The sequence below is a fragment of the Scatophagus argus genome, chromosome 8, assembly GCF_020382885.2.
Source record: "Scatophagus argus isolate fScaArg1 chromosome 8, fScaArg1.pri, whole genome shotgun sequence".
Classification (NCBI taxonomy): Eukaryota; Metazoa; Chordata; class Actinopteri; family Scatophagidae; genus Scatophagus; species Scatophagus argus.
In genome coordinates, this window is record NC_058500.1 from 24711176 (window position 1) to 24724027 (window position 12852).

Consider the following 12852-nt stretch of genomic DNA (forward strand, 5'->3'; position numbering starts at 1 on the left):
CAATCTATGGGAACCTGTGAGACAAGAAAGCACTAGAGCCCGATGAGGATGCCAGGTTATTAGCATGCATTGACGGGAGATGAATGTGTACAGAAGAGAGCAGTTTTACATTGTAATATATTATATTATATAATACTGTGTAATAATATTAATAATACAGTATGTAATGTGATTTGTGTACAATACAAGCATCCTCAAAAATGATACTTTAATAAGTCTGGTCAACACCTGCTTTATTTCAGGTATTTACATTTCATCTAGTGACTGAAGGGGCCCTTTTCACAGAAGACATTCTGATTATCTTATCTTATCTTATTTGTAACAGTAGGTGGCCTATAGCACAAGCGTTACTAATCATATAGACACGTAAATATGTTGTGGAAAGTAACGTTACTCCGTGGTTGTGTTCGTTCACATTTGCGCGCTCTCTGTTCGCTTTAGACAACATGAGAAGTTCAGATGTGGTGAACCTCCACTGCCCTGAGTGTAGAACGTAGGCCGTGCTGCTTTGACCGTTTATTTGCGTATGTTACGTCTGACGTCAGAACGTCAGCTGGCTGCATGTTTACATCCAGCAGTGGTGTGTTTCTGACTGGATCCCCCCAACAACAAAAGGCTGAACACAAGGAAAACGCTAAAGAAGCGAATTCCACTCGGCATTTTCACAAGGTAGAACATTAGCTTTATACGGGGATTGATACGGAGGCAGGGTGAGAGCCGGTGGTGGGTTTGATCACGAACAACGATTGTCTCGATCGTTCTTCTTTTCCAGCGAAGACGAGAATGCGGTTATTTCTGTTTGTATTGACCTTGCCGTCGCATGACAGTCAGCTACAGATGTAATATTTAGTTTTGTTGTTTACACTAGCTGAATGTTAAATCAAGAGAGCTTGAACTGTAGTGTTTATTCGAAATTGGATCACTTGAGTGGCGCAAATAGCATCCGCAACAACGTGCAGCAGCCCGTGCTGTGAAATGAAACCTGCTGGAGTTGCGGGTCGTGGGTTGACTTCTGACTCTCCTTTAGAACAATGATAGAATGATGTGATAGCTAACTGATTAATTCTGCGAATGCATAGTGAAGAACAAAGGACAGTTTTGCAGGAAGTGTGTACCCTACTAGCCTACTAAACCACTTAATTTCTCATAGAATTGCTTACAGTGCCCTCCTGTGGTCATTTGCGCTAACCTCGTAAAGAGGCGGTCATTGGTGATAGTCGAAGGGGCAACGTCTTATTCTGGGTTCTGGTCTCTGAAATGCAACAAATGTTCTCTGTTACTTTGTCGATTCAGCGCATCACAACATCCTCTTCAACTCAGCTCAAGTGGCGTCAAAAGCAGGAGTTCCAGTCATATTTAAATGGACATGGACCTTTGTTCTTTTATAGCCTCATGACTGTAGCCAGCATTTGGCAGCCAGTGCACCCTGTGATCTCTTGTCCTTTGGCATTATCCTGTGGTGTTGCTTTTGACACCACCCTGAACAGCTGCCAACAGCATTCACACCTGCAGCTGTATTCTGCTGCGAAAAGCTTTAACAAGGCCTCTAAATTTGGTTAAGTCAATTTGTACACCGAGTCTCAGAAGAACTATAGAGTGAGACTGAATGGTGAATAGTTGGCCTGACTGATGCAAAAAAATGTTGGTCCCCCACTGGCAATACCTCGATTTCACATACTTATCATGAGGTAACTAATATGAAACTTTGCGTAGCCAAAATGCATGGTGACAGTGGATAAGCCCAAAGCTATTTGTTTGCTGGGAACAACAGCACACCTCACATTTTAGAATCATATCATAAAACTAACATTCATGCCTGATGTACAATGTCTGATGTGGTTCATTATGAATATGAGGGTTGTGGGTACTGCTAAGGTGTTCAGCTCTGCATTTTCTCTTATACTATACGCCAATCAGCCCCAGCATTAATACCAAGTGAATAAAATTGATCATCTGTGGACGTTTGGTTCTGCCAGTCATGTGGATATATTATGGAAGAGCCGTTTCCCATCAGCAGCAGTCTCCCCTCAACTGGACAGTGTACCTCGTCACATTTTGAAAATAGCTCAGGAGCGTCTCAAGGACAGCGACAACTATGGGCTGTATTTTATATGCTCATGATTTTTTGTTTTTAATAAAAAAAAATAGTCATTTTTGGTCACTTTGCAATTCCTGTTGATGGGAGATTTCAGGGGCAAAAAAACCCTCAGATTTCTCTGCTTGTGCACTCTGAAAGCTGCCCTATTCAGCTAACAGACTTATCTCTGGGGATTTCCCCTCTCCAGTGCTGATGACAATGGATAATACTAAAAGTTCAGTGTGCAGCTGCAGTACTCCAGATGTGTTCTTCTCTAGATCCCATAATGGTTGTCATATATGTCATTATATCATATATATATTGTATATTACCTGTTTCTCTATGCTTTCAGTCAAGATGGGTGGAGCTGTGAGTGCCGGTGAGGACAATGATGATTTGATTGACAACCTGAAAGAGGCTTACTACATCCGCTCAGACTTGGTGGAGCGGGCCTTTCGAGCTATCGACAGGGCTGACTATTACCTTGATGAATACCGGGATAATGCTTACAAGGTGAGTGAAAGGAAAATCTGTGAAATCACCCAAAGTCTCCAAAGACATTCACAGCATATGTATAAGAGTGTTTTGCACTGTGTTCTGGTGGATGATTTGATATTTGTCATGATTTCAAGTTTATTAGGTGAAGGATTTCAAGAAAAGCTGGTTGACTTATACTACTGTTTTTAGGACTTGGCATGGCGACATGGAAACATCCATCTGTCTGCTCCCTGTATCTACTCTGAGGTGATGGAGGCTTTGGACCTCCACCCTGGCCTCTCCTTCCTCAACCTTGGGAGTGGGACTGGCTACCTCAGCACCATGGTCGGCCTCATACTGGGTATGTGGTTAACGGCAGCAAGTATTTTTATTATTGTACTAGTATCTGAGAGCAAACATGTCACAGCGTGAAGGCCATCAGCAATGCACCCAATGAAACAGTTCTGTGATACTTGTGTAGTAATTACAGTATGATAATTGCAACTGATCTGATAGACTGTACTGGAAAAAATAGACTTCATGCTTTGTCCACTTTGCTGCATACACATTACACTTTAAGATAATTGTTTTAATTTCTTTTATCAGTTTTGAGAAGATACATTTGCCAAGTGCTTGTAGTACTCCACAGTTTGTCATAGCTTCCATAAAGCAGCAGTCATTGATTTGCCAGTAATTCTGTGACTATTGCCCATAATAAAGCAGGGCCTGAAAGCTTCTTCGGGTCGTCAACTTGAGTTCACTACAGCTGCTGGTGTCTACATAGCATTTCCTAAGCTGCTATGGTCTCCACCTCAAGACTTTGACTCTACCTTCCCCTCAGAAGGAAGTTAGTGTTGTCACTCCACATTCCCTGCTGTTCTGTTTCCTTGAGGGGAGTGATGAGGTCAGACCGTTGACATATAAAGATGGATGACGCATCTTAACTTCCTCCCACCGTACTTAAGTGAATCCAGAATATCCTAGGTATAAATGCTGCCAGGGCAGAATGGTGGTGGTGCAGTGGTTAGCACTGTTGCCTCACAGCAAGAGGTTTCCAGGTTTGAATCCTGTTCTGGGCCCTTCTGTGTGCAGTTTGCATTTGCTCCCTGTGGGTTTTCTCCTGGTACTACAGCTTCCTCCCACAGTTCCCAAAACATGCACCCGCCTTTCACTCATAGTCAGCTGGGATAGGCTCCACCCCCCATTCCCACTACTAGGGATGCATAAACAGTATAAAAAATGGATGGATGGACAAATGCTACCATCTTGCCTTGGTGACGTTATTTGGAGCAATTTGGTGTGCACAGTCATGATCAGGCAATAGAGTCACATTATCAAGTTGGGGGATACCGAGGCGCTCCCAGGCAAGGCGAGAGATGTAATCTCTCCATTGTGTCCTGGGTCTGCCCAGAGGTCTCCTCTTGAATGGATATGGCTGAAACACCTCTCAAGGGAGAAATCCCAGAGACATCCTGGCCAGATGTGCGAATCACTTGAATGGATTCCTCTCGACGCAGAGGAGCAGCAGCTCTCCTCTGACTCCCTTGTGGATGTCTGAGCTCTTCACCATAACTCTAAGGCTGAGCCCAGCCACACTGTGGAGGAAACTCATTTCAGCTGCTTGTATTTGCTGTCTTGTTCTTTCAGTTGCTACCCACAACTCGTGACCATAGGTGGGGGTAGGAACATAGATTTACACCAGTAAATTCTTTTTCACCACAACGTACCATATAGCGCCCATATTGCAGACGGTGCCCCAATTCTCCTGTCAGTCTTTTCTTCCATCTCTCATGAACAAGACCCTGAGATACTTGAACTTCTCCACTTGGGGCAACAACTCTCCTCCAATATGGAGTGGGAAATCCACCCCTTTTTGGCTGAGGACCATGGCCCCAGACTTAGACACTTCGTCTGCAAAAAGACAGACGGAATCGCCTAGTAATTCTGTTCATAAAGATTATGAACAGAACCAGTGACAAAGTGCAGCCCTAGTGAAGTCCACTGGGAATGGGTTTGACCTTTTGGCGCAATGTGAACCAAGCTCTTGCTCCAACAATACAGAAATGGAATAGCCTGTAACAACAGGCCATCTACCCTGTATTCACAGAGAGGATACCCTCAGGGACATAGTTTTTTTAGTTTTTTACAAAGTTTTGTAATGTAAATGGAAAACATCAGAGAGTGTGTAAGTACATATTTAAAGAAATATATACCAACTGGCCTTTGTCAATGTGGATTGAGTGACTGTGCTTCACATTTATAGCAAGACTAAGAGCATATTCACACACACAACATACTTTGAAAGTACGTTTGTGTCTATGTAAATGTGGTTCATTTAAAACTCTGAACCATGCTCTCCTGACTGTTCCAGGACCCTTTGGAGTGAATCATGGAATTGAGTTACATGCAGATGTGATTGAGTATGCCTACCAGAAGCTCGACTCCTTCATCAAAACCAGCGACAGCTTTGACAAGTATGTGTCCAAATGTGTCAGGGACATTTTATTGTTTTACTTGTGTACATTATTTTCCTTTGCTCTGGTGTCTTTCTTCAGATTTGAGTTTTGTGAGCCATCATTCGTTATGGGTAACTGCCTGGAAATTCCTCCGGAGAGCCGTCAGTATGACAGAGTGTACTGCGGGGCCGGGGTGCAGAAGGAGCATGAGGATTACATGAAGAACCTACTCAAGGTGGGGGGTATCCTTGTGATGCCTCTGGAGGAAAAGGTTGGTCTTTTTGCCCCAGGAGAGTTAAAATCTGAACGTTCAGCAACAGTTAACTTCAAGTCCCTCATGTTTTCATAGAAGATGTAACTGTATAACATATTATGCATTAATGAACACCAGATTTATACCTGCTGTTAAAAAGGATCTGTATGTGGATATGTTATCTGGATAACAAATGATATGGGTGCCTTTTGGTTTGCACCTGGTACTTTTAATTCATGTTAATCCCCATTGAGTAGATCTCTGTCCACCAGAATAAAACCTGCACATGAGTTTTTTGAAGAGGCAGCAAATGAGTCTCACACTCCTTTAAAAATTAGTTGTCGATTTAGTTAATTGTGTCTTCATGTAGATTGAGCAAATGTAATACATTAAGTGCCTCATACCACCACACACAGTCATTTAATACTGTACGTCATCATATCATTCATTACTCACACACATTGTGTTGTTCCTTGTTGTGTTGTGTGTTTGGTGCTTTCATGGCACAGAATTGACATATAAACCGATCAGTTTCTGGAAAAAAACATTGCATTGTATTAGCTTTGATTAATATATCATTCTCATCTGTTTGTCTCTCTGTCTGTCTGCTGACATCAGCTGAGAAAACAATACCACACACACAAAACGTTCTAAGAAAAAATGACTTTATGACTTCATCCTGCATCCTGCAGTTGACCAAGATCACCCGTACAGGAGCAAACAGCTGGGAGACCAAAAAGATCATCTCCGTGTCCTTCGCTCCTCTGGTACTACCTAAACACAGCACAAATGGAAAACCCAAGACTGTCCCATTACGTGAGTGTTATTTCAGCTTTTGTTTAAATTCAAAAAGACTTTTCCTGTGCTCCTGCAAGTAATTCTCTCAAACTTTGAAGACAAGTTGTTTAAACAGCATCTTGACGTGCCACACTTGTCAGTTGGATGGATTGTGGAATGAGCCTTAGCTTTTACTTCAGCTTGTGAAAAGCGGGTTTGTGTTTTTGCTCAGTGTAGTATGTGTGATTCTTCACTTTTGTTGTCCTTCTCCCCTTGTTCATACTATTTTCCTTCCCATTCTGTTGTGTCACACTTGACATTTTTCAGCCAAGTATGAAGTACGGACGTTACAAGAGCTGGCTCGCATCTGCATCCGCCACACCCTCAGAGTAACCACAGATGGAGGAGACAGCCAGTCACGTGGAAGAGGTTCTTCATTCAGTGTGGGCAGGGGTCTGGCGGTAGCTGGGCTCCATAAGTATGGCCCTCGCTTCAAACGCCGCCGCGTCCACCGGCGCCACTGCAATGCTCTCGTCCTAGCCACCCGTCAGGTGGTGGCCAGCAGCGGGATTAGCCCCGCCCCCCTGGACAGCAACAACAACCAGGGAGGAAGAGCAGAGGATGAGGAGGCAGGAGAGAGGGAGGTGAGGCGGCAGATGAGAGGGAGCAGGAGGGCAGGGAGAGGAGGGGTGGTGGAAGAGGAGGAGACAGTCGAGGAAGAGGACGAAGAGGAGGAGCAGGAGGAGGAGGAGGAGAAGGAGACTGGGGAGCTGCTCCGACCCCAGCCAGCCGTGAACGTCCTCAGAGAGAGGATACTGGGCTTGCCACTTCCTGAGCCTCTCAAGATGTATCTGCTGTACTACAGAGAGAAATGAGGCGGCTGAAGCCACAGCCAGAAGCCCACCAAAACCTGTATCCTGTATAAGGCAGGACACCTACTTTACAGACCCCCAACTCCACCATGAGTCTCTCTGTTCTCCCCATCATCCATTCTCTTTCCCACTCCCTCTTTTTGTTCTTCCTCTGTTCTGTACTTGATACATTTCCTGATGCTTTTGGTTCACTTTGTCCAGTGGAGGAAGAAGATGAGGAGGACAAGAGGGGTGGGGTGTGTGTGTGTGTGTGCGTGCGTGCGTGTGTGGGGGGGGTACAGATGCAAATTCTCTCCTATGACAGACAGCCCAACAGTCACCCAACGTAGACATATTGGCACATAATACATTTACATAATACAGTTTTCACATTGTTCTGCAGCTGACTAACATGCTAATCAAGCATTGCCTAACAGCTTAACAGCCCCCTGAGTATCCAGTGCTTGCAAGAGGCAACTTAGTCGTGCTGAGAAACAGAACCGTTGTTGTTCAGTCTACAGTGGCAGACTAGACAACACTGTTCAGAAACTGTAGCGACAATGAAAGAGAAATGGCTCACTCAAGAGACCTGAAGGTATGGAGCTCTTTTCTCTTTTTTCCTCTATTCTTTTTTTTTTTTTTTACTGTTGTGGCCAGATCATGCAATGATTGTGTAAGTCACAGAAAGCTGGGTTGTCCACTTCAGGTGTTATGTATTGTTATCTAATGGGGATGATGGAGTTTTGTAAAGGAAAAAATAGAGTCAGCTCAAAACTCTTTGTGAGTGAGGAAAACATTCAGTGATGTGATAGTTTCACCGCATCATGTCTAATGATAGTGACCAAGATGATGTCGATTGTTACTGTGTCTACAGATTTCCATATGAAAGGGTCCATTGGATAGTATAACTTAAAGGACCAGTTCAGCCAAAAATGAAAATTCAATCATTATCTACTCACCCACGTGCAGATGGGTGTCTTAGTCCACAAAACATTACTGAAGTTTCACAGCTAACCAGTGTTTCAGCATTTTCATAACTAAAGAAGCTGGGGATTTTTTTTTTTTTTTAAGTAACGAAAAAAAACAACAACAAAAAAACAGCCAAACAACTGAAATGGCTCTACACAGCTTGTCTTCAAAAACCCTGAGATCCCAAATTGATTTGAACACATCATTTACCCGCTTTTTTAAGGCAAAATCTTCACTTTGCTTTTATCTTAGGGGCAACAGAGAGGATTTCTGGGCAAATGGGGGATTATACCAGATGAGCTATGTGGAGCCATTTCATGTTTGGTTTTTTGTTTTTTTTTTCCAGTTCAACGTTTTTAGAGTCATTTAGAAGAATGTTGCAGTGCTGTTTTACTGTGAAGCTCCAGCAATGTTTTGTGCACTGAGAAACTTGACCTGACTTTCCATCATCATGGGGGTGAGCAGATAATGATGATGAATTTGCATTTTTGGGTGAACTCAAGCATTTTAGGAGACTAGTTGATAAAAACATGTTGATATTTTTTCCCTTTTTCTATGCATATGTTAAGGTTCATTTCTGTCATACGGTCGTATGGAGATGAAATGCACCTAAATGCTTACATGTGTATCCAAAGGGCAGGCCACTGTTTTTATCTGCATCTTACTGTATTCTCTTAACCAAACAAGAATGACTATAAAAGATCACACTGTTGCATAATAACATCATATTCCAATTTACATAAATAAACCAGCATGATAACACACGTAATGTTTTTGATGATTGACAGTGGGCAGGATTTCTCTCACTGTTTTTTTTTATTTGTTTTGCTCTTGTAATATTTTGAATTTTATGAGACTTGAAGTGGGGTGCGTACATATGAAATTGTTGTATGGTTTGTTTTGTGAATCATAAAAAAAACTTTTCAAAAAGACTTTGAAAAGTAGAACAAGTATCTTTTATCACATTTTTCTGTTGTAGTTACTAGTTAGATGGGGCATTATTCCTCTGTTTTTGTTTTTTTTTTTTGCTTTTGTACCAAACTTTCTGCTCCCTTCTGTGCCAAACATAAGTTGTATGGACTGAATTTTTGAGAGGAGACAGCAGATCAACAGCAAGTCACTCATGAAGAAGAAAAGGTTGAGAATTTTTTAAACTTTTTTTTTTAAAAATCATTTCAAAAAAACTGCTTCACTACCACTGAAATGACATTTACGGTTGTTTATAGATTATTTTTTATCAGGTAAAGCTTGAGATTTTTCCCATTTGAAATTTTTATATCTCAAGAATGTCTGGGACAAACAGCAAAGTGAGCTTTGCACAAGACAGTGCAGCAAATAGCTGCTAATTAGACACACTATGGATGTGATCACAATAATAAGAATATGAATTTGCACGGTAATATTTCCAACACTGAACGGGAGCATGGTGTACGTGAAGCACTCACTTTTCATAACAGCTGAGGGTAACGTCATGCTTCACAGTTTGGCTCTTCTGCCATTTATTCTGCTGCTGCTGGATTTGCCTTTGAGTACTTTATGTACCATTCATGAGTACAATTCATCTTTGGTTGTTTTGCAGTTGTGATTCTCTGCTGAATGTATATGATCATGATGTTTTTACCTGACGCTTCACGTAACGTTTTGGTGAGAATGACTTGCTTGTTGTTTCTAAGATTGAGCTGTACTATTGACTGCTGTTAATAAAGTCCATAACACAAAGGAAGTTCAGTTGTAAAGGAAATCATTTGATTAGTATTGATGCATACTGGTGGTGGAATGATTCAGATCCTTTATTTAAAGGTGCTAATGGCACACTGTGAACATACTCCACGACAAGTGCAGGATTCTGTAAAACTGCATCAGTTTCCAAATGAATACACCATAGATTAGTAATTCATATCCAGCAACACTTTTGCGTGGCTGAGGAGTAGGGCCTACTTGGTAATACTGAAGAGGAGCTCGGCTAATTTGTGTGGTCTGTAACATTAACAAGGAGAAAAATGGCTGAAAAGGTTTGATAAAATTGGTAGTTAATTATTATCTACTTGAATTTCAACGTTTATCCATAACTTTCAATAGCATGCTTAAATGGTTAAACAGATGGCTAAAAGTGATCGATAAATGGTTTTAAGGTCATGGATGAACAGCTGAAACAGTTGGCTAAAAGTATTAATTGGTGAAGAAGCAAAAATTGGTGGATAAACTATTCAAGTTGTCACAAGTAATAGACAAATGGTTGAAACAGACAGCTAAAAATATTTTTAAAAACTTGTGACTGAAGTAGTGGATAAATTGATGAAATAGCATAATGGATAAATATTTGAAATAAAACTTAATGATAAATAGTTACAACAGATTGCTTCAACAACAAGTGACAAATATGTTAAATTTGACCAAACTGAACATTTGCAGTTCAATAGTTTGGAACAATTATAATATCCTGTTTAAAATCAATTCGAGTAAACACATTTCGAATATGACGGGTAGTTTCAATGACGGCGTACAGTTAATCTGTGGGAGGGGGGGGTGGACTGGAGGACAAGGTTGGGAGCCACTGCTCAGATGGCTCAGCCAGTTTAAGAAAAATAAAAACATCAGAAGTATATGTCATTGAATTGTCTTTAATCATCGAAAGAACCTAAACAGGTAGAAGACGTAGCCAGCCAAAGCACAGCCGGATCATGCACCTGCACGATCATCATTTGACTACAAAAACAATACCAGCACATAGAGGTTGGTCACAAAACTCTAATGTTTGGATCCAGTGATGAAGCTATGGGATACAGACGCAAATGTATTCAATTAAATTAAGACATTCACTTTTGCTTACCAAATTCCTATGATTGGAGAATACTCACTCATCCAGACTTGTTACTCAAGCTTGCTAAAATCATGCAGCGGGGATACAGCATTGCAATGTTAGTTACAACAACGAGGCCTTACTCTAAAGATTATGTTCATGAGGTTTAAGTACAGTGAACATGTAAATACTCATCTGTGAATTGTATCAGTCAACCATTTCTCCCTAAAAGCAGTTTCTACACTCCCCCAAAATCATCACCGTGCAAGTCCATCCGTGCTTTCATCTTCCATGTGGAGAAATTATGGACAAAAGCATTTTGAAGTGAAGACACACATACATAAAAGAAAAAAAAAAAGACTGTGCCTTGCTGAATAAAAAAGCAGACACATATTACATGTATGATGCAAAAAAAAAAATAAAATTTCAACATTAAATTACAAGGCTCAAAAAAATAAAACAGCAATCTATTTTAAAGAAAAAAAAACGGAATAAAAATGTATATCTACATCTGTATATAAAAAAAGATTATAAGTTAGTGTTTTTTCAGTATTGAAACCAATTTTTGTCTTTTTTTTTAATATATCTGCAAAAGTGACTGAGGATTGCCTATCAACAGGTCTATGAACAATAATTGTTACATATCTACATACATAAAGCAGGTAGGCATGGGTCAAACGGCAAAGTGCTTCTGACTTTTAACCACTGAGATGGGCTTGATGAATTAACTGCACACAAGTCTTTGAGAGGAGTTCATTTGCCATTTGAACCAGGCCTGTGAAATGTCACAGTGGGGTTTTTTAAAACCCTATACAGTAGCAGTGAGTGGACAGCACACCCCTCACAGTTTAGAGTGTAGGGAACAGAGAGCAGCAGTGAGGCAGGCTGAACCATGAAGGTTAAAATCTGCATATTATTCATCTGTATGCATAAAAATGGAATGCTTTGTTTGTTCAGATCAATTCAAGTTCATTCTGTGTTTCCACTGAGTGTTGTGGCACCGCTACAGTACCGTGAAGAGCTCAGCACTCCCCGGGGCTTTTATTTACTGTTCTGTTAGACCAATCAGTTCTTTCCAAGGACCAGTTAGACCAATACAAAGGTAGAGAGAGTTAAAAAAAAAAAAAAAAAAAGAAGAAGAAAAAGAATAAAAAGATGGATGGGTTAATATATCACCCTCAGCTTCCCTTGTCTTCCTGTGGTCCAGAATCCTAGTGTTAGATGAATGCTGTATCCAAATACTCTAACTCTCCATGTAATGAAGGCATCCCATTCTGACAGGAATGTCAAGAACATGCAAATTGCAATTCCCTGATGCTGGAAACAATGATTAGATGAGGGAATAAAAAAGAAGAATGTGTGCACACATCAAATAAAGGAGCAGAGATTAAGGACAACAGGTTAAGGCACCTTGGAACCCTGATGAATCTGAGGCACATTCCAGGACAGTATATTTGAAGTGACCCAGGGTGTGGTTAGCATTGACTGAATGTCTCATGGTCATCTGCAGGGACATATAACCTTGAGTGCGTCCATAGTGGGTGTTTGTGGAAACATGTTGAGCTCTCTCCCATTGTTCCTCACCTCCATCTTGTATGCCTCAGGAAGAACAGCTTCTACTGATTACAGCAACTTGTGACAGAGGACAACTCTGTAGTGTGCTTTAGTTTCTGGCCTGTGCATTTACAATCATGAAAAGTTAAAGGAATAGTTTGACATTTTAGGAAATACACTTTTTTAACTTTACAAACTAAAACATGACGTATTAGTGGCAGAGTTGCAAATTGGAAATTAGGGATTGACGGTTATAGTTTTCTCAGGGTTGATCCTGATCATTAGAAATTGAGGAGACTAACAGCTGATATTTGGAACCAACATATATTTGCAGTAAAAATCACTTTTATTACTATTCTAATCAAAGTGTAGAATAACTAGTGATGTCATGTACGGTAACTAAGTCCAGTTTACTCAAGTACTGCACTCAAACACAATCAGCTTGTCCATTAATTCCTGATAATGGATATCTATGAAGTAGTTCCAGTCAAACTGTGTGTTCACTGTTATAAAGCAATGCACTGGCTGCAGACAACTCGACATTAGAAATAAATGACATGGGAAAAAAAATCTGAAGTCCTGCAGTGCCTAAGCCTTACCACAGGGTGGTGACTGTAACACACAACACACTGCGTCTC

General features: G+C 40.9%; 1 protein-coding gene across 2 annotated transcripts; it reads left to right on the forward strand.

Annotated features, from left to right (window-relative positions):
* Positions 1-549: 549 nt before the first annotated feature.
* LOC124063582 (protein-L-isoaspartate O-methyltransferase domain-containing protein 2) lies at positions 550-9583 on the forward strand. Of its 2 annotated transcripts, none has more exons than XM_046397374.1 (7): positions 550-669; positions 2430-2590; positions 2765-2915; positions 4926-5028; positions 5110-5281; positions 5956-6079; positions 6368-9583. In XM_046397374.1, exons 2-7 carry the CDS (start codon positions 2435-2437, stop codon positions 6913-6915), a joined length of 1254 nt encoding a protein of 417 aa, XP_046253330.1. In that variant the 5' UTR covers positions 550-669; positions 2430-2434; the 3' UTR covers positions 6916-9583. The 2 variants fall into 2 exon arrangements, with proteins under 2 accessions (XP_046253330.1, XP_046253329.1); XM_046397373.1 differs by having other exon boundaries at positions 2435-2590.
* The last annotated feature ends 3269 nt before the right edge of the window (positions 9584-12852 follow it).